Raw genomic sequence first — 21,525 nt, 5'->3', positions numbered from 1 at the left:
AGAAGAAGCCTCACCCCTAAGTGAGGACTCTGTCCCGGGAACGACCTGAGGCCTCTTTCCCCCAAGCTCCCCACTCCCCAGCGGGCAGAGAACAAGGTCAGGGGGCGGGGCCTGAGTCTCTCCGGGTGTCCCGGCGGAGTCCTGGGCAGCATCCTTTGGCTACCGGCGGGCGGGGGCGCCGAGCCCTTCTTCCTCCTTTCCCTAAGGAGTTCGTAAGCTTGGAGTCCGCTGTGTGACCACAAAAGCAAGTCGTCTCACCTCCTTGAACTACTGCTTCTCCTCCTCAGAGCTGTTGTCCACCTCACCGGATTGCTGTGAGAATACAATCAAATGAAAAGATGTAAAATCTAGAAAACCCTGGAATAGTTTTAGTGTGGGTGGTAGAAAGAGCTAGTCTCAGGTTGGTCACACTCTAGATGTGATCTTAAGCAGTCTCTTCCCTTTGTAGATTTAGGAGAAGCTCCCCTGACCCGGAGCTATGGCTGTGATGGGAGAAGAGAACCCTGCTGCTGGTCAAGGGTTTCACACACTGCGATGTGCTCATGGTGGCATCGTGATGCTCGGGTCTTCAGACACTTGACCAGTTAGTGGTCAGCTAACTGAAAGGCTGCTTTGAGTCGAAGTTTGTATTTCACGACATTTCTTGTCTTCCCCCAAATGCCACTGGTGCAGATTCCTGCTCAGGTGGCCAGTGCCTGTTGGGCGCCCTGTGGCAGGGTGTCTGAGAAAGACTGCTTCTGATACTGATGGAGACCAAAAGGAGACACTTTCCTTCGCTTATCTCCTCTCAGCCAGATTCAAGGATGGCCCAGGAGGAAAGAAAAGAAGAGTTCAGAGAGAGAATGGGAAGCTCCAACAGAGAAGAAAGGAGAAGATCTTGGGGGAATTGATGAAGAAAGTCAAAGTGTGGAAGGATGAGTGGAGGGGAAGGAGGGAATGCAAGAGTGAAAGAAAGAAGGAAATACAGGAGTTTGAGTATTCAGGTCCTCTGGGAAGGGCCTGAGAAATCACATGGCGACCTCCTCTGGGACATGGAGATCTCTGGGAGCCTGGGTGTGTGGGAGGGGTGTAATCTAGAGCTTGAGGGCCCAGAAGCAACCATGTCTCCTCCATTCACCCCCTCCCTCTTTGGAGGCTACGCTGGTCTTCAGTAGGACCCTCCTACTGGGTCAGGGCAGGGGAGGGCTGGGGGCAAACTCAGGGTAGAGAGAGCCAGCAAGGAGGGACCATGTTTTGTGCACCTGTCAAAGTTGTTTGCCAGTCAATGTGTGGACAGTTCTGGAGGTACAAACAAGGCAGGAGATGGATCTCTGTCCTGGCTGCCAAGAGAAAACTCAGGGGCAACTCCTTTTCTTCCTGTACCAGGCATTTGTCCTAAGCCCAGCAACCAAAGAAGAGCTCTTTGCCATACTGAGCAGGTATCCCACAGTGGAAAGGTGAGGGAAAACCTGGGAATAGGTATTGAAATGAGAGTGCATTTCACAGATTTTAGAATGGCCTTTAGATAGAAAGGCCTTTAGATGCATCCTATTCTTCTCAAAATACAGGATAAGTAACAAAGGAGTTAGATGGCTCAATACCAGAAGGTTAAAATCTTTGCACAGGGCCACAGAGCTAGTTGGTGGAAAAACCAGAGAGTGTCTTGGCTAGGTCCCCTAAGTTCTATTCCTGTGCCATGCATCCTTTCTTTTATTAGCATCTTGTAGTTCAGTCTCTAGTTCCTTATCCAATGGAGCAAGAGTCTGCCTCTACCTCCCACAGGCAGAAGGCAGAAGGGACACCCATCGGGGGACAAGGTGAGGGGACTCTCCTGTCCTCTTAGTTGAGCCAGGAATGACCTCTCACAACCTGGAATCCTGTTGTCTGTGCCTCAGTTTCCACAGTCTTTGAGGCTGTGAGTAAATGACTCTGCAAAGAACGAAGAACGTAAAAGGCTGTGGAGAAAATCAGACTACTATGTAGATGAAGGAATGGCCTCTTCTGAGCTGGAAAAATGGGGAACGGGGACGGGGGCAGAGAGGAATGTTTCAAGGTTTTGATGGTCATGAGGTGGCTGATCTGAGAGAGGCCAATGGTGTCCGACAGCTTTATCCACAAAGCCAGCTATGTGTATCTGAGGAAAAAAAATAATATTTCTTCTTGTTCTGCTTCTCAGTTCATGGATCCTCCGGTACCACCGCCCCCCACCCAGACCTGCTCCCTGGAGTATCTGAGTCTTCGCCACCCCCCCCCCACCATGGCCTTCATGATTTATCAGGCCTGGGAGCTACATACCTCCTAGGGGGTAACAACACTGGGCACAAAAGCTGGGAAAAGGGGAAGGCCTGGAAAAGGGGGTGTGTGAGGTGAGGGTTTTCTGGGGGTCTGGTTTCATTCCCCAGCTAGCTCTGCCCCTGCTCCCTCCACTCCCAGGAGAGCAGGGCACCAGGGTAAAGTCATTGCTCACCACCCCTGGCCTGGCAGAGCGCCAGTCTCTTCTTCGCAAGACCCACAGGCAGGGAGGGAAAATGGATAGAGCACAGCCTTCACTTTGAGGAAACTTGAAAGCTTCCCAGGGAGAGCAGAGCCTCTCTGGTAGTGTGTCTGTGTGTCTCTGTGTGTTTGTGCGTGGGGAGGAGGAGGAACAGGGTGGTAGCAAATCTTCCGCTGGACTAAGTGGTACAAGGTCTCATTCTGGTCGACAACTCTGAGAGACATGCTCTGTGGGACTTGGTGTCTTCCAAGGGACTTACTGACCCGTAGTTTCCAACGTTTTGTGACAATACCTGTGATTCATTCATTCATTCACAGAGCAAACTTCCACTGGGCAGCTTCCTCAAAGCAGGCATTGGGCTAGGTGAAAGGGACACAGGAATGAATAGCTCCTATAACAACCTCCCTTCCTTACTTGGGGTGGTGGTGTGTCGCTTTACATCATCTTCTGGAGGAAGGAAGCCAGAAAGGACCCAACCAGAAAACAGGCTCCAGGATGCTAAATGGCTGTTTCCGAGGGACTGTTGGTGAGACCTTGCCCTTTCAGCTGCTCCATGCGTCCCACCCATTCCCGAGCCCCCTCAGTCTGATGCCCTTTTCTGCCCAGAGCATACTAGACAGGGCGCTGGGCGCTGGAAGGCTGGCCAGAGCCAGGGCCCAATGGCAACTTGGGGGAGGGAGGTAAGAATTGGAGGTCTCCTTCCTCCAGGATAGAAGAGTGAAAGGCTGTTTGCACTTGACAAACCTAGAGCCTTTTCCTTGCTCCTGGGTGTCTCTTCCTTCCCATGCAATCTCTCACCCCATTATCAACAGACCTGGTGGGAATATGCTGGGTTTGCCGGCTAGGAGAGTTTAGCAGGGCTAGGGATCCAGCAGCGTTTGCTGACCCTTCACCATCTGAATCACTGGTTTAAAACAAACAAAATGTGCCACGACGCCTGTGTATGCGCAGTAAGAACATTTTCTTTCCTGACACAGTTCAGAAGCAAGGTTTCCCATCCCTCCCAGGAGTCTGTGTTCCTGTGGTTCTCCCTCCTCCCTCTCTCCAGAACTCAGAACCCACAGGTCTCTCCCGGTGGCCAAGTGGAGGCATCTGAGGTCAAGGATGCGGCTGCCGGTTGAAGGGACTGATCTGAGAACACCCCATACCCCACGTCCCCACTAGGGCACTTCCCGGAATCTTGTACGGATGGCGTGGGTGCCTCCCCTCATTGCACTGGTGATACCTCTGCCGGCCAGACTTCCACGCCTGGTGCCCCGCCACCGAGTCCGCAGAACATCCGGTGGCCTGGAGAAACGAGGAGCCACCGGGGAAGCTGCGCGCAGCTGGTGCCGCTCCTCCTCCAAGCCGGCCGCGGGGGTTGAAAGCTAGGACCGCTCTCCCAAACCTGCGAAATCGCCCGCATCCCACTGGGGTCCACGCCTGGAGGAGCGCGCGCACCTGCAGGCCGCCGGGCCGGGAGTGGGCGAGCGGAGGCCGAGGCTTTTGGTTCGTCGGAGTCCCGCGGCGCACCGGCCCCGGGTGAGCGAGCCGCTGCCATCTGCCTCAGGCGCGTTTCTCGCAGTCTTGGGGCGCACTCAAAGGGTGGGCGGCCTGGGTCCCAGACCCGCGGGCGCTGCGGTCTGAGGGCAGAATGGGAAGGACAGGTGGATTGAATGCCCCAGAACGCAGCGCCTCCGTTGGACATCCGCCTTGCCCTGCTTCTGTCCCCTTCCCTCCACCACATTTACTGGGCGTTCACTAAGTGCCAGGTGGCGCTGGGAGTTGGGGATACGAGGCAGACACAAGTCACTTCCAGGCTGAGGGTGGAGACTCATAAATACTAACAGTACAGCGTAGTGAGTGCCGTGCTAGGGAGAGCCAGCAGAAGATGCTCCCAAACCTGAGTGGGAGGGGAGGTCAAGGAAGGCTTCCGGAGGAGGTGACCTTCGGGCTGAGCGCGGAAGGGTGAGAAGGAGTTCTCAAGGGAAAATGGTTGGAGACAGACGCATGCATTCCTGATCAGAGGTCAATGTGAGCCGAGCAAGATGCCGCCTCCGCGCATTTTGCAAAGCAGGGTCACTGACAGCTAAAAAGAAAAAAATTAAAAAAAAATTTTTTTTAAATAGGTTCCCAGGGGCTTGAACTTGACTCCAAGATCAATAGTTGGTGGCTTAACTGACGGAGCCACCCAGGTGTCTCATAATAATTTGATATTTTACAGAAGGTATTGAGGTAGTCACTGTGGGAAGGATCAGAACATTTTGTTAGTCTTCTTTAAACGGATTTTCCGGTCTGGTACTGTTCTATGTTCCAATGGCTTTTGGTGGAGATGGGTAGGTGGAACCTTGCTATCTTTCCGATGGGGCGGCCTTCCCAGTCACTTTCAGATTGGACAGTCTGGAGAGGGCAGGACCAAAAGCAGCTCTGCTCCTCTGGACTTTCCCCAGGTGGGCCTCAGTGCCCACCCATCAGAATCTCAACCTGGAAGCAGAGCTTCTTGGCCCTGGAGGTGGGAGCTGCCTGGAGTTTCCAAGCCAAGCGCTCCAGCTTCTGGTAGCCCCGCTGCCCCGTTCTGGCTGGTCTCCTGCTGCTTACACCCCTCCCTCAGCCCCCTGCCCACTCCATCTGGACTCCGACCCCTGCTACTCTGCCCCAGAGAAGTCTCTCCTTCCAGGCAGCCTCTGCTCTAACCACAGCATTTATTGAACCGCTTCTGGGGGAAGGTACACTTAATCTTTAACAGGATCCTAACAGATCTTATATTAAAGACGGGAAATTTGTGGCTCAGAGGAGTTAACTAGCTCAGCCCTAGGAAGTGAGTGGCTGAACTGGGATGTGAACCCTGTACTGAGCCTGCAGTGCCTTGTGACTCTTGGGTCTCCCCTGGGCCCAGAGCACCTTCTGGAATCCCTAGATGTGCCTAAGCTGCAGTAGCTAAGCTCCCTGTGCAGGGCCATGAAAGTCCACCTCCAGGTTCCACTCAGCCAGGATTGGGTCTGGTCTGGGGAGCCTTACAGAGAAGCCAGGCTGCTCCTCGGCCCTTTTATAGTGGTGCTGCTCCTTCCAGCCCAACACTTCACTCCTCAAGGGAACTCAGAGGTCCCCAGTGGTCAGTAATGTCACAGAAAAACTCTTGTGCTAGGGGTTGATGGTCTCCTAGATCCCAAGAATTGCTGGACACTGGAACCTGGGATTACCCAAGAAAAGACCCCCACACCAAGGCCTTCTCTCCCCTCTGCCTGTGGCAGTCAGTTTTCTTTCTGTCCCGCAGTATGGCTGCCCTAGAGCACTGGATCTTGGGAGCTGCACAGATAAGGCTGTCCTCTGGTAAGAATCCCCACTCTTTAGGGCCTAGGGATCCCACTGTTCCCAGGCAGTTGGAGTGTTAAACAGAGTTGGGAGAAAACCTCGCTGGCACAGTTGCAGGGTGAGTCCCAGGGACCCCCCTCTCCCAACACCAGAGGTGGGCTTGGACTGGGCTCTTACCATTGGAAATGTCACCTCCCCCACCTTCCCATCTCAAAAGGGGAGTAGACGATCCAGGATGTTGCTTCTTAAACCATGGTCAGAAAGGTTTGAAACACATCCTCGTGTGGAGGCGTGAAGCCCTTACAGAGCTCCCTATCTTGGGAGACTGAGAAAAGGATACTAGTGTTTCCTCCATGGCCTCCAGTGCCTGGGCTCCCCCTTGGCACTCATGATTAAGCAAGGAACAGGAGAGCAAAGGAACTGTGCCCAGGTCACTGAAAGCTGGAAGCAGCAGCCTCTTCTTGGGGTGGGGCTGTATGAGGGTCCTATGAGGTTCTGTTAAAGCTGGTTGGTTCCAAGTTCCAAGCCAACTGGAGGTCTCCCTGGCCCTAGACAGCTTCCAGAGAAGCTTCTGGGGAACCAGGCTGCTGAAGAGCTAAAAAGAGCCACTTTCAGGTTAGGGAGGTATCAAGCTAAGAGAAGGGGAAGAAGGGAAACCAAGCACAAGAGAGGCTCTCTTGGACTTCCAAAACATGACTCTGAGAGTTGCCACTTAGGATGCAATCCTCGGACTAAATCTGATTCCCTTGTTAAAACAGGGTGGGAAGTTTATTTACAAGTATCTGTACAGTTTGAGTGACAGGTCAGGACTCCACAGAAACAAAAGCATTTTGAAGGGAAGCTGTAGGCAGTAGAGTTTCCCTGCACCTGTCAGAACCAAGACAGACAAACAGACCTATACATCATGAGCTAGGCTTATGGACATTGGCCTTTTTGCTTCTTGGAAGGAAGTGAAAAATGTATAAAACAGCCTTAGGTGCCGCACCCTTCAACAATGAAACCACACGGGAGGTGGGGGGAGGCATGGAGCAGGGCCCCATGGCAGCAACTCCCCAGCCTAAGAAACACCGAGAACTGCCAAGAAACCCCGCTGGGGGTGGGGGTGGGAAACCAAGCCAACAGCTTACACCTGGTCAAGGTCTCGGGTCAGAGTCCCTGCCTCAGTGGAGATTGGAGAGGAGTCCTCGGTCCTGGCTCCAACCACCAAGGAGACTCCTCAGCAGTCCGCTGGGCGGCCTTTCTCCTGGCCGTGTGCTGGCGTCTCAGGAGCCCAAGTTTCCGCAGCTGCGTGTGGGGCATGGGGGCAAAGCGGCTACAGGTGTGATGCAGTTTTAATAAAAATTTTATTACACAGCCATAATGTAATCGACACTTCTCCAAATCCAAATGATACTAAATACAGATCTACATGGTGGATCAGAATGACTCCAGCAAATTAGATGGGTTCTATAATTTCACGTCTCTGAAAACCAGAAAGAGAAAAACAGTCCAGGTTCATCATGATAGGAGAGGTCCCGGCAGCCTCCGGGACTTCGCCGGAGTCCGGGCAACGGTTCGCAGTCTGTGATTCCACATTTACACAAGTCTGTAAAGGCTTGCGGCCAATGGACTGTTCAAGTATAGATGATTTTAATGAGTCCACTGCCCACCTCTGCCCAACCGAACTGCAGCACAGCCACCACAGAGCTGGGTTACAGTCACAGTTCACCAGGTTTACAGTCACAATACTTTTTTTTTTTTTTAAACCATCCATTGCTGCTTCGTTTTCAAATAAAAAAGTGTCAACTAAGTTAAAGCAACACCGAGGCTCCACTAAACCCAGAAGAGTCACCAAGTTCATTTTTCCGTTTACATACAACCGAAGTCCGTGATTTCCCGTCATCCCACTTCCTGACAGAAAAGTAGGGTGAAGAAGTACAGAGCAGAGCCTCTAAGTTCCTCTCCCTCTCGTGGGACTCGGCCGCTCTCAGCTGTTTCTTTAGCTTAGTTCTTGGTATATATAGTCAGCTGTACTTTGTTCTGAAAAGATTTGTTAAATGCCACTTTTATTTACACTTGGAGCTTTACACCTGAGAATGATTATCAAGCCGTCAGCTTATCTCTTTTCAAACATTTCATAAAGACATACACACTTCTTTGCTGGCTTCCCCCTAGCTGCACAACAATATATATGCTTACCATATATATAGGTACACACACACACACACACACACAAAACTGCACATGCTTGTAACATCTGCAACCGAGACCTTTTGGTGTTCGTTCTTGCCACAGTCACATGGAATACTTTCTCTTCAAAGAAACAAAATGAAGTATCATTCCTCCTGAAACAGCAAAACAGAATCACTAGGAAGAGACGAGTACGTGGGGGTGGGGAAAAGACACAGTCTATGTGCATCCAAGAAGCTGTGGGCTGTCCCCATGGGGGGAACAAGACACGTGCACTGCCCTGTCTGGTACCTGGCTAGGGGGCTTCCCACCTGCCTGCCAGGACACAGCCTACAGGGCAGGGACCACATGGGGTTGGGGGGTGTGAGGAGTGGGGGGGGGAGGCTTTCTCTGAGGTGGGATCCGAGTGGGGAAAGGGCTGTGGGGGAGGGGATGTTACATAGCTACAGCAGTCAGGCCTGTTTAGTAAGAAGAATCACATTTAATGAGTTTCTTTCTTGCAGTTTCAGATGCTCAAGTACAGCTGAAAAATATCTGAAACAGCTATAGACCCATGACAGACCAATACAAAGAGTACTGCATTTTTTAAAAAATGATAAAAAAATCCACTTACAGACACACACACACACACACACACACACACACACACACGCACGCTCACGTTCTCTCTCTCCAACAGCCCCCCCCTCCCCACAAATGTACACTTTTTGGAAACTAAATTGGATTTGAAAACCTCTCTTCTGCAGAGATGGGAAGAAGAGAAAGATGAGGAGAGAGGAAGGAGGACTGCAGGTGCCCAGTCCCCACTCCCTCCACAAGGGTCCGGGGCCAAATGGTCAATGGTTGGGTTCCAGGCAGCCTGCGGGGGAGACTGCCTGGTGCTGCTGCTGTCGCCTCCAGGGGCTCCAGCAGGAAACCCAGCTCCACGCTAATACTGAATGTATGCAGAGTGGCCAATGAACTGTGCTGGTTTGAAAACAAGAACAAAACAAAACAAAACAAAAAAGGGCAAACACAAATCTAAAGACATGGATAAAGCCCGAGAGAGCCCAGGCCCACGCTGGGTGAGAGGCCCGGAGGGTGGGTGGGAGATGGTGCAGACAAGGGAGGTCTATACAGCAAATGGTTTATAGTACAGATGACTGGCAGTTCTAGAGTCTCTTCCCAGTTCTACTGCTGCTCCAGCCCAAAAAGGGCAAATCAAAGGAAAAGAGGAAAAGAGGACACTGTGATGGGGCATGCAGGGTCAGAAGCAGCAGGCTGGGTGTGCTCAAATAAGCCCTCGTCGTTTTTTGTAGTCTTCCAAGTTTAGCGATCTCCGTGGAGCCCCATCTTTGGCTGGTGGAGCCTTGGAGGTGATGGCCAAAGCCTTTGACTCTGTGGGAGAGAAGAGCCAATTGGCATCTGAGGAACCCACAAGGTCCTTTTTAGTCTTGCGAGGCACTCCTTCCGGCAGCCTGCCTGCCTGCCCCTGCTCCCTCTCAAGCATGTCTGCAGCTGCGCTTACTGTGGCCTCTACAGATACGGATGAGTGGACACCCGCCCTGCTTCCCGAACATCGGGCCTCCCTGCTGGCCAAGTCCAACCCTGATGCCATCTGGTTCTCAGCCAGCTCCGCTCCCCCACCCTCACCTACCCGAGCTGGGAACTTGTAAATCAATCTTCACATCGAAATCATGTACTTTGAACAAATCTTCTGAGAGGTCGCTGGCTGACTTAGAATTCAAATCTTTATCCTTTCCCTGACCCTGCAACATAAAGAGAAAAACTCACTATAAAAGTACAAATGCAAGCAGACTTCAAGAAGCGGCAGCCACTAATGGTAAAAAAAAGCTTTGGCTCAAGTTCATTAGCTCTCTCTGCGAAGGCCCTTTTCCGATTCCTTCTCTCAGAAGAACAGGAGAGGCCACAGAAGGTTTCTTTTCTGAAGCCTATGACAGGAAAGGGAAGGCTCATGTCAGTGGTGTGGGGGATGTGGGGGGAGGCTTAAGACAATAAGCCACCTTCTGACCCAAGATTTTAGAAATTCCTGGGACAGTTTGGGCTCCACAGGAAAAGACCTAACTTATGCAAAAACTGCTTCTAAATGGGCAATTTCTCCGTTTAACATTTTAGTTTTCAAAGAGCTTTCGCCTCTACAACCATCCGATCCTTATGTGTCATCAGCTTCTCCTAATTATCCTGCGACACAGCAGGATAGAGTACTACCCCCATTTTACACGTGAGAAAATGTGGTTCAGAGGGCTACGTGTCAGTTGCCTAATGCTGTAATAATCCAGGCCTTATGTAAGTAGTGGTGTTGGGTTTAGCATTTAGGTTGTCCGACTAAAATTCAGTAGCTGTTTATCGTATTTGTCAAGAATCAGGACTGAGAACGGACTGTAAGTGGGAGGCGATGTTCCTCTGGGTGGGATCAGTCAGGCCTACGCCAGGCCGAGCATCCGGGCTGGCAGCCTTGCTCCGAGGGCCTCTGAGCAGTACCGTACTTGCCTTGCTCATTTCCTTCGGAGCATCTGGTAATACTCCAGAACCGTATTTTGCATTCAGCTGGGCCAAGATGGCAGCTTGAACAGCTGGGTCTCTGGACTGAGAGAGAAATTAAATTATTTTAGAGAGTATTTAACACTCACACAGTGCTACACCAGATTCTTTCCCATCAACCACGACTAACATGACAAGCACCACAGTGGACCCATCAACAGCTCAGTGGGGTTTTCCTCAAGGCAGCAAAGAGCAGCAATTAAAGCTCTGAAGCCCAGCCCCAAGCTGGCCTGGCCCTAGGTGGCCCAGCCTCCACATTCCTCATGTCTGCTGCATTGGTAAACCCACCCTGACATTGGCAGAGGAAGGGGGGAGAGTCTGGAGGTGTCTACAGATCCGTGCCAGGTTTTCACTCTCCGTACGTCCTACAGCAAGATTTAAAAAAATTTAAAAGAAAAAAAAAAAGAGGTAGCCAGACCCAAGAGTTCGAGCCATGCAAATCCCACTAAGACAACATTATTTTTAACTTCCTTATTAATCTCCTAATGGAATTTACTTTATGTCCTAGAATCTAGGTCCTGACTAAAAACGTCCTCTCTCAGCACTCACGTTAGAAACGATGGTAGGTTTGCACTGCCGCCTGGTAAAGGGATCCATCTGTTGGTTTTTCATGTTGTGACTTTCAGCCTAAAACAGAGAGCGTGCATTACAGAACTTTGTCTTTTTTTCTCCCCCATCTTTCGTTTATCCTAAACTTGCGTATAAATAACAGTCTTTTCAAGGGCTAAAGAAAGTCAAAAGTGGTCTATCATCATCTTCCCTTCAAGACCAGAGCAGATACAGGGGCAACAACAGAAAGAATGAAAGCAAAAGTTGATAAAGATGAATACCAGTGGAGCAGAGGCTAAGGGATGGGGAGGGTAAGACGGGCAGGAGACTACTGCTTGTTGTTATCAATCGATCAATCTTATGGGTCTGTGTGTGCACCCAGAGCCCGTGTACGTGAAGTATACATGTTAACGTCAGTAATTAAAAAAATTAATGGGAATAAGATGTACAGAAGATTTCCTATCATTTTATTAATTAAAATTGTTTTCCGTGATCTAAATAAAGTTGTCTTACTCACCACAAGGGCCTTCTCAGACTCCACAATGTTCCACTCCCGGTTCCGCTGGTTGATGTAACTGTGGGGGAGTAAGAGGGTGAGTCAGTGGGCTGTGGAAGGAGGGAGGGAAGCCCTCAGCCCTGACCCTGGAGGCCACATGGAGCCAGCGCTACGCTCGCAAGGCCACAGGCTGGCCTGAAGATTGTGGCAAGGTCTGTGGGTTCAGAATGGGAGCCTGAGGCTCTGTGTAACACACCTGATGGCGGATATGTTCTTGGTCCGCTGGCGGTCCAGGGCCTCTGCCCGCTCCTCCAGCTCATTCAGCTGGTCTTGGATCTGTTTGGCCTTGTCCTGATCCCCCAGGTCCTCAGCCATGGCCTGCACACAGAGAGACGTGTTAGTTTTTGGCTATGACGGGCCTCCCCTTACTTCCAGCACAGGCAAGACAGCTCACGTGATGAACAAATGACAGGAGGTATGAAAGGACATTGAAAACAAACTTTACAAATGCAAGGTATAATTCTTATTATAGTAGTTAACACCCTGCCATATCCTGTCTGGCCCGGGGCCCCTGGTAGCAGGGATGTGTAACACTGACCTTGGAACTCAGGCCCCGTGGGGCTCACTCACCCTACCAAGGCTCACCCCCCATCCTGATGTGAAAAATGGAAAGCCACCCACCTCAGCTGGGCTTGGCAGCATCATTTGTTCAGACCCAGTGCTGAGAGGACCCTGGCTTCTGTCTTATTACACACAAAACAAAAAGGACAGGAGAGTAAAGGGAACGGAACGGACACAATTAGTTTCAATTTACAGAAAGGAAAATGGCCAAGGGATGGTGCCCAGGTGCCAGGAAGGCACCATGTTGCTTCCTCTGGAGCCCAATCCTGCCACTACTAACTGAGCAGGGGATGAACAAGTCTGATTTCCACATCTTACAGGACAAGGAAGGAGATTCAAGTGCAAGTCCTCACCTTTTCCTTTAGCAGTTGAGTCTTCTTCATAGCATAGTTGGGTGGAGCTTTCCTGAACCTTTCCTTCTCTTTCACAATCTGTACCAGAGAGGAGATACCAGCAGTGAGGTATTCCTACACTACTTCTGCAGACAGGGTGAGCCATTCTGGAGGCTAGCAGCTAGTTAAAGGGGGGCTGCTCTTCCTATGGCAGTGTCAAGCCCCAGAGAGACAGAGCGAGTTCATTCCAAGGGATACTAGGCTGCTTCCAGGGTCACGGAGATTCTTCTGGCACAGTCTGAAGGAAAACGCACCAATAAGCAGCAGCAGCCCAAGGACCTGGTACTGTAAGGCTAGCCACTGTCCAAGAGAACAGAGATCAAAGAACTTTACCAAAATGTTTTGGAGAAAGGAAACTCTTGAAGGACCAAGCCTAGCCCAATACAGATCCCTGAACTTGAAGTACACTTCCTTACTCTAGGACTTCAAATGAGAATGTACAGAGAAAATCTGGATGAACTATGAATAAAGTAGTAATAGCAATATTCTCTCATCCTTCTGCAATAGCAGCACAGATAAAAATGTCCAGATACTGGGAAATGAAAGAAAGTCACAATCCTCTTGAACACCGGTTCTTACTGAAAATCTTCAGTCTCTGGGGCACTAGGTTTCTTACCTCTTCAATGTCCTGATCATTGAATTTATAATTAAGAGCTTCTTTAATAGACAACTCCTTCTTATTGATTTCATCTAGAGTGGGCAACTGCATGCCAGCAGAGAACATCTAGACCAAAACATGACAAAAGGTCATTAATAAGAGATTCTGGAAACATTCTCAGAGTTTTCACAAAGTGCTAGGTGCCATCTATCCACTTACCGCTTCTTTCCATTTCATGAATTCACTTTCAGTGAACTCTTGGTTTGAGACAAATTCTAGGCGGAACACTCGTTGGTCGTTGCCATGCCTACATAAAAAAGAGACAGCATCTCCAAGAATGGGTATGTTACCTGCAGTAGCAGCAAGGCAACCCAACGAGACTGTGAACCACCCATCTCTGTGGTTCTCAACCCTGGCTGACGTTTCAAATCACCCAGAAAGATCTGTAGAAATTCTAATGTGAAAGCACCACTGTAGTTCAACTGAATCAGAACGATGAAACTAAACAAACAATACCTCCCAGGCTATTCTAATGGGCAGCCAGGATAACGAATCACAGCTAGCATTGGGGGAAAAATGGACCTGGCTAGTGCTTCAAAAGTCCATTTACCATAAAATCTGTCACAGTCACCCGGCATCAAGCGTATGAAATATTATGTAGATACCTGAATGACAAGGAAACTTCATTCCCTTGAGAGAAAGCACACTGCCTTCTGACTGACTCCTATGGTGGCAAAGTTAAGTGAGTCAGTGCCATTCTCTTAGGGATAGTCTCTCTCTCCATGTCATGGTCACTGCCTACCCCAACTGGCTCTTTTAAAACAGACCAGGAAAGATAACGGGGACAGGAGAAAGGAATGGAGACCACAGAGACCAAATGAGGTCATGGTACAGCCGAATCCATCAGCTGCTACCTGCAGTGATCCTGGCAAACTGCTTCTACTTCTTACACTGGATCTCTAGAATTTTCAGGCTCCAAGAGGGCAGGGATTTAAGTGTATCTACTTTGTTTTTGCCTCTATCCCGATGCCCAGAACAGTGGCACGTAGCAGGCACTCCGTAAGGATCATGTTACTGAAGGGGAAACCAAGTCCTGAAAGGTGGCTTGACCTGTCAAAGGTCAGGTTAGTGAGGGACAGAGCCAGGACCAGAAGCAAGCCTCCTGACCATGGTCACCAAGGACATGCCTGCAGGGCTCTGGATGATGGGGAGCTCCCAAGCTGCCTTTTTCCTTCTCTGTGTCCTCTCACTTCTTGTCCCGGATCTCCCCTACCTTTCCCTACAAGTAAAGGCAGAATAAGCTTCCCTCCAAGTTCCCTCTAACAGGAAATGCCCCACGGGGCGAGTATGGCATCCCCACCAGGCAGTGCCCGTGGGTAGCAGGAGTAGAAACCGTCCCAGCAGCGCCTCCCCTACCGTAGCTGTAGCCCTTTGTTTGTCCTGGTGCCACCGAGCTGGTAAACTTTGGCAGTTTCCACAACGCCTGTGATCTCTGCCACCTAAGTGAAAGGACAGCAAAGCCAGTTAAAAAGAGACCCTTTCAGAGCTCTCCACCGTACTCCCACCCAAGCTGTCGATGAGTGACCCTGCACTGAGAGGACCCCACAGCTGCCAGGTGCTCTGGGCCCCTTCCTCAGGTTCAGAACTCAGATGGCCAAGCACCAGGAGCCCCGAACACAGAGTGAGCAAGTGCCAGGAGAGGCGGCAGTTAGCCTGGTGGGGCCATCAGGAGCGTCCCCTCTGACTTCATTCTACCTTACTAAGGGGATGCGCTTGGGATCTCAGAGGTCACTTTTATCAAGCAAGCAAGAAGACCATAGAAGTCAGTGTCTGTTTGTCAAGCTTTCTGGGACGCAGCATGGCTGCTGGTCCTCACAGAAGGAGGTAAACACATATTAAAACTGTACAACCCAGGCTAAAACAAACAAAAAGAAAAGGAAAAAAGAATAATCAATCTGCTATGTTCCAGCCATTCAGATCAGAGACGGCAGTGCCAGAACTCACAAAACCACCTCTATTAGGTTGGAGGGTGATTTTCTGTGTTTTTGTGTTTGTTTTTAAATCTCAATATAATTCTGCTTCAGAAGTCACTCAGTATGTAACATGGAAATTTTTCATTTATTTATTTTTCAAATGAACAAAGCTTCCAGATTATGTAACTCCCAATGAACACTCCCTAAATGTCTCTCTCCTCATTTTTATATGAAAGGAAAAATGAAGAGAGTTATTCTAAATCTAAACCCCCCGCCATTGGGCTCCAAAGACTCTGGCAGCAGGTCACGCACGATCTCTAGTTACCTCAGACTGTCATTATTCTACAGGCATCTCAATTAGAGTCTATTTTCCCATCAAATGGTAGCAGAAGTGACAGACTTGTTCAGCAGCTCCTACTCCCAGTTAAGAATCATTATATTTAAAACATGGACAATTGTCCATGGAAAGAAACACCAACCCGGTAAACTGGTTTGCTGTTGTGGTTTCCAATGCCAATCCGTACAAAACATCCTGTGACCGTTTTAGCAAAGAAGGGCATGTGACACCAACGCTCTAGCTTATGCCGTGATAATCGAACCCGATTCAATTCCTCGGGTAAGGAGACTGGTTGTGATTTGGGAGGGATCTCTTCTTTCCTGTGAGGAATAAAGGGCAATGGGAAAAGTGTTCCTCATAAAAACAGATCAAGGGGTGCCTGGGTGGCTCAGTTGGTTAAGTGTCCCTGACTCCTGATTTTGGCTCAGGCCATGATCTCAGGGTTGCGATATCCAGCCCCATGTTGGGCTCCACACTGGGCATGGAGCCTGCTCAAGATTTTCTCTCTCCCTCCCTCAGTCCCTCCCCACCCCCAGCCTCCGGCATGTGTTCTTTCTGGAAAAACAGAACAAAACAAAAAACCCCACAAACAAACAAAAACAACAAATCAAGATACAGAAATACTACCAACTTCTTAACACTTAACCAAAGTACATGTGATTAACCATAAGAGAAATAAATGAAGTCACAGGAAAGAGTGGTAACAGAACCCGGCTCCTATGAACTGTCTTCAGTATTCAGTTATTCCAGATAACCTACCAGAGTAAGAAAAGTAATGGAAACTCCAGGCCAGTCTGAGGGTGACATGAAGTCAGTGCCTACCTGCCATGCCCAGACAAAACATCCAGGGGTGCAGGCTAGGAGCCAAAGGCAGGAGCACATGTTTGGACTGATATGTTGGGGAACTCAGCTCTACGATTCAGGGTACTGAGCCAAATCAAAGTTCACCACCCAAACAAGACGACTTTGGAAACTACACTAAGTTTCTCCCCAAAGAACCCACCTATCCTGACTACTAGACTGAAATATACACAAGCTTACTCCTCTTCTTCATCAGATGATGATGTTCGGGATGAGCGGTCTGACTTTTCACTGGACTTGTCATCCTCTTCCTCTTCCTCATCATCAGAGTACACCTCACTGGTTTTCAATGGCTGTTTTTTAGCGAGGAGCTCAGCTAAAAAGAAAGGGGAAATGTTTATCCACATTCTCTCAATAAGAAACTGAAACATCTATGCTTGAAAAAGAACCGGGACATGGAAAGGGACTCAACAGACAGCCCTATTCTCACTGGACCGCACAGGGATCACCGGGGTTACAGAAAGAACCGAGCTAACCCAGAGTTAAAAACATTCAGGCACCAACTATTGAGCTTTAATAGACAAAAAAAGACTGCGAAGTTTATTGCTAAGTGGGCAGAAAGGGTTGCCAACTCTAATGGAGTTACCTTTATTACACTCAAGATGTTTGAAGATGGGCAAGAAAGATGGGGAAAAATTTTGTGATGTCTTCAGAGAGTCTTGGAGAAAAACTTTATTTGCAATTTAAAGTACTATCTGAATTAGCAGAAGACTGAAAACAACGCAAATATCTGCACAGGGGATTGGCTGAATCACCTCTAGTACATCCACCTAAACAGACTACTATGCAGCTATGGAGGGACCAGGGTCACCTGGGTGGTGTAGGAGGTTCAATGTCTGACACTTGGTTTTGGCTCAGATCATGACCTCACAGTTGTGGGGCAGAGCACCAGGTCGGGCTCTGCACTAAGCACTGAGTCTGCTTCAAATTCTCTTTTCCTCTCCCTCCTGTGCACACTCTTTAATTAATAAATAAATAAATAAATAAATAAAATCTTTTAAAAGATCTTTATTTTAGCAAGCGAGAGAGAGAGAGAGAGAGAGAGAGAGCAAGAGAGAGCAAGAGTGGAGAGGAGAGGGAGAAGCAGACTCCCCGTGAGCAAGGAGCCCAACGTGGGGCTCGATTCCAGAACCCTGGGATCACGACCTGAGCCAAAAGCAGATGCTTAACTGACTGAGCCACCCAGGTGCCCCAAAATAAATAAAATCTTTAAAGAAAAGAAAAAAGGAATGAGTCATTACACTACATCCTGAGTCAGAAAATGTTTTTTAGAGGGGCAGTCAGTAAATATTTTAGGTTTGGGCTTCACATGGTCATTATTTCAACTACTCAACTTTGCTGCTATAGATAAAAAGCAGCTACAATTGTGAAACAAATGGGCATTGCTGCTTTCCAATAAAATTCTATTTCAAGGGGCGCCTGGGTGGCTCAGCGGTTTAAGCCTCTGCCTTCGGCTCAGGTTCATGATCTCAGGGTCCTGGGATCGAGCCCCACATCGGGCTCTCTGCTCAGTGGGGAGCCTGTTTCTCCCTCTCTCTCTGCCTGCCTCTCTGCCTACTGTGACCTCTCTCTGTCAAATAAATAAATAAAATATATTTTAAAAAAAATTCTATTTCAAAAACAGGTAGTTTAGAGGCACCTGGCTGGCTCAGTAGGAGAATGCGACTCTTGATCTCCAGTCACAAGTTCAAACCCCACAATGGGTATAGAGATTAGTTAAATAAAATAAAACTTAAAAAAAAAAAGTCATCTACCAACCACCATGTGATATAAAAACTAAGGAGTGACCTCTAGGATCTGTGGTTAAGTGAAAAAAGCAATGTAGACGAAAGTATGCATGGTGAGCTACCATTAATCTAACATGGAAGGTGAATCTGTGTCCTTTCATTTAAAAAAAAAGGATAGGATAGGATAGGGTAGGATAGGATATAAAAAAAATTTTTAAAGGTTGCCTGTTACAGAAGGGAGGCTGGGGATGAAATAGAAAGGTATAGATACTGGGGTGCCTGGGTGGCTCAGTGGGTTAAAGCCTCTGCCTTCGGCTCAGGTCATGATCCCAGAGTCCTGGGATCCAGCCCCACAATGGGCTCTCTGCTCTGCAGGGAGCCTGCTTCCTCCTCTCTCTGTGCCTAGTTGTGATTTCTCTCTGTCAAATAAATAAAACATTTAAAAAAATTTTTGAAAAAAAAGAAAGGTATAGATACTAAATCTCTTTGAATATATCTTCTTTAGGAGCTTTGATTTGGGAACTTTGTTTCCTTAAGTAAGATTTTTGTTTCCTTAAGTAAGATCTCAGGGTCCATGAGTTCAAGCCCCACGTTGGGTATATATGTGGGAAATGATAAGCCTTTTCAAAAGCAGTGCTGAGAAAACTGAACATACCATGTGAAAAACAAAATAAAAACAGAACTTAGCCCCTTACTCTATACTGCATATGAATCAAAGACCTAAATGTGGGGAATCTGGGTGACTCAGTCTGTAAAGCTTCTGACTCTTGATTTTGGCTCAGGTCATGATCTTAGGGTTGTGAGATGGAGCCCTGGACAGGGCTCCAAATAAGATTCTCTCTCCCCCTCTCCCTCTACCCCTCCCCATCCTCTCTGTCTAAAAACCAAACCAAGCCAAATCAAACCAAACAACCAGCCAACCAAAACCAAAAAACAAAGACCTAAATGTAAGAGCTAAAACTATAAAACTCCTAGAAGAAAACATTAGGGAAATGCTTCACAGCACTGGATTTGGCAATGATTTCTTGGATATGACACTAAAAGCGTAAGCAACAGAAGAAAAAACATTAAGCTAAATTGTACTTCATCAAAATTAAAAACTTTTATGCAATGAAAAGATACTAACAAGAGTGAAACGAAACCTACAGGATGGAAGAAAATATTTGCAAATCATCTATCCGATGAGGGATTAATATTCAAAATATTTGAAGAACTCAAAATTCAACAACAAAGAACATGATTTAAAAAATGGGCAAAGACGGTGCCTGGGAGGCTCAGTCAGTTAAGTGACTGCCTTCGGCTCAGGTCATGATCCCAGAGTCCCAGGATCAAGTCCTGCAACAGGCTTCCAGTTCCATGGGGAGCCTGCTTCTCCCTCTCATGCTCTCTCTCGTTCACTCTCTCTCAAATAAATAAATAAAAATCTTTGAAAAAAAAATACAAAATACAAAATGGGCAAAGAACTTGAACAGACATTTCAACAAAGATACCCTAATGGTCAATAAGAACATGAAAAGATGCTCAAAGCCACTAATCACTAGGAAGATGCAAATCAAAATCACAAAGAAATACCACTTCATTCCCAGAAAGACAAGTCTTGGTTATGATGTGGAAAAACTGGAACATTTATACTTTGCTGGTGGGAATGCAAAAAAACCTCTTTGGAAAACAGTCTGGTAGTTTTTTTTTTGTTGTTTCTTTCTCTCCTTTTTAAAGATTTTATTTATTTGAGAGAGAGAAATAACAAGCAGAGAGGAGGGGTAAAGGGAGAAGGAAGCTCCCCAGCGGAAAGGGAGCCCAATGTGGACTCGATCCCAGGATCCTGGGATCATGATCTGAGCCCAAGGCAGATGCTTAACCTACTGAGCCACCCACCAGGTGCCCAGTCTTGTAGTTTTTCTCAAAGGTCAAACACAGAGCTACCATATGCCTCAACAATTTCACTCCTAAGCAAATACTCAAGAGAAATGACAACATATGTCTACCCAATGACTTATACGCAAATGCTCACAGCAGCATTATCTGTAATAGTCAAAAACTGGAAACAACCCTAATGTTCACTGGCAGGTGAATGGATAAAATAAACATATACATCCACTAATGAACTAATATATATTACAACATGAATAAATCTAGGAAATAGTATGTATTTTTTAAAGAAAATATTAAGTGAAATATGAAGTGTCCATAGCAAGCAAATCTACAGAGACAGAAAGTCAATTACAGGTTGCCTGAGACTGGGGGATGATAGGTCTCTGGGGGGCGGTGACGGCTAAGGGATACAAATGTTCTAATTGGAGTAATGGAACATTCTATAATTTACTGAGTTTTATCTCACAGCTTTGTGAATATACTAAAAGCCACTGCCTTATATACTTTCAATGAGTAAAGAGTATGCTACCTTTATCTTTTTCTTTTCTTTCTTTTTAAATATTATATTTATTTATTTATTTGTCAGAGAGAGAGAGAGCGAGAGCACACAAGCAGGGGAATCAGCAGGTAGAGGGAGAAGCAGGCTCCCTGTTGAGTAGGGAGCCCAACGTGGGACTTAATTCCAGGACCCTGGGATCATGACCTGAGTTGAAGGCAGATGCTTGACTGACTGAGCCACCCAGGCATCCTATTACTTTTGTTTTATCTCAATAACGCTGTTATAAAAAACAAAACAAAAATCTTTTCCCTCTGATTCCAAAATGGACTTATCAATATGGAGCTCATAAGGTAAAATTTACCCTAAAAAAAAAAAAAAAAAAGCTAGCTCTGTGTACTGAAAAGCTTAGAAGTAGTAGCCAACACAGTAGCATGAGCCCTCCTTACGTAGACTATGGTGTCTAGTAACAGTTTCTCATAAAAAGACTCTTTAGAGAAATGGCAGATTCAAAATCCAGAAAGCAAGGAAACTAATGAAGACTACTGGGGTCTCACATCAAAAGGACTCAGGCTGGTGACTGACGATGGTACAATTTGAGAGTCAATAATAACTGAAATGGATTCAAAATACACAAAAGGATGTTTAAATCCATGAGTTCACATGATATTCAAAATAAGCAAATAGGGGCGCCTGAGTGGCTCAGTCAGTTAAGCCTCTGCCTTCAGCTCAGGTCATGATCCCAGGGTCCTGGAATCTCCCCACCTCCACTTGTGCTTTCTCTTTCTCTCTCAAATAAATAGACAAATAAAATCTTAAAAAAAAAAACCATACATATGTACACACACACACACACACACACACACAAAATAAGCAAAGAAACCACAGAGGTCACCTTTGGAATCTGCTAAGGTACTATCTTATTCTTTTGAAAACTAGTAATAAAAGGTAAAAAAAAATCCAGCATTTATTCTGCCTTTTCTATACAAAATGTACTTAATGTAACTTAACAGCTGATGAGAAGTTTCTTTTTATGAAAAGCACACCAGATAATAAATGAAGAAAGAGGGATTAGAATATCATCATTTTGCAACTCATAATGAATTAAATGATCCAGGTAATGATTACC

The 21,525-nt window shown here is 47.5% G+C and overlaps 1 protein-coding gene across 1 annotated transcript in view; it reads right to left on the bottom strand.

The window, feature by feature from the left end:
- Positions 1–7,088: 7,088 nt before the first annotated feature.
- RTF1 (RTF1 homolog, Paf1/RNA polymerase II complex component) overlaps positions 7,089–21,525 on the bottom strand; it is a 56,804-nt gene continuing 42,367 nt past the window's right edge. Inside the window, exons 7-18 of the mRNA XM_046009688.1 lie at positions 16,482–16,617; positions 15,583–15,760; positions 14,547–14,629; positions 13,350–13,437; positions 13,149–13,256; positions 12,494–12,571; positions 11,776–11,897; positions 11,541–11,598; positions 11,024–11,101; positions 10,424–10,519; positions 9,570–9,681; positions 7,089–9,310 (exon numbers count right to left, since the gene is read on the bottom strand). Coding sequence (XP_045865644.1) covers positions 9,204–9,310; positions 9,570–9,681; positions 10,424–10,519; positions 11,024–11,101; positions 11,541–11,598; positions 11,776–11,897; positions 12,494–12,571; positions 13,149–13,256; positions 13,350–13,437; positions 14,547–14,629; positions 15,583–15,760; positions 16,482–16,617 — 1,244 coding nt within the window. The 3' untranslated portion in view covers positions 7,089–9,203. The remainder of the gene's footprint in view (positions 9,311–9,569; positions 9,682–10,423; positions 10,520–11,023; positions 11,102–11,540; positions 11,599–11,775; positions 11,898–12,493; positions 12,572–13,148; positions 13,257–13,349; positions 13,438–14,546; positions 14,630–15,582; positions 15,761–16,481; positions 16,618–21,525) is intronic.

Source organism: Meles meles, chromosome 6 (assembly GCF_922984935.1).
Source record: "Meles meles chromosome 6, mMelMel3.1 paternal haplotype, whole genome shotgun sequence".
In the NCBI taxonomy this organism is placed as follows: Eukaryota; Metazoa; Chordata; class Mammalia; order Carnivora; family Mustelidae; genus Meles; species Meles meles.
This window is presented reverse-complemented; position numbering and strand designations above follow the sequence as displayed.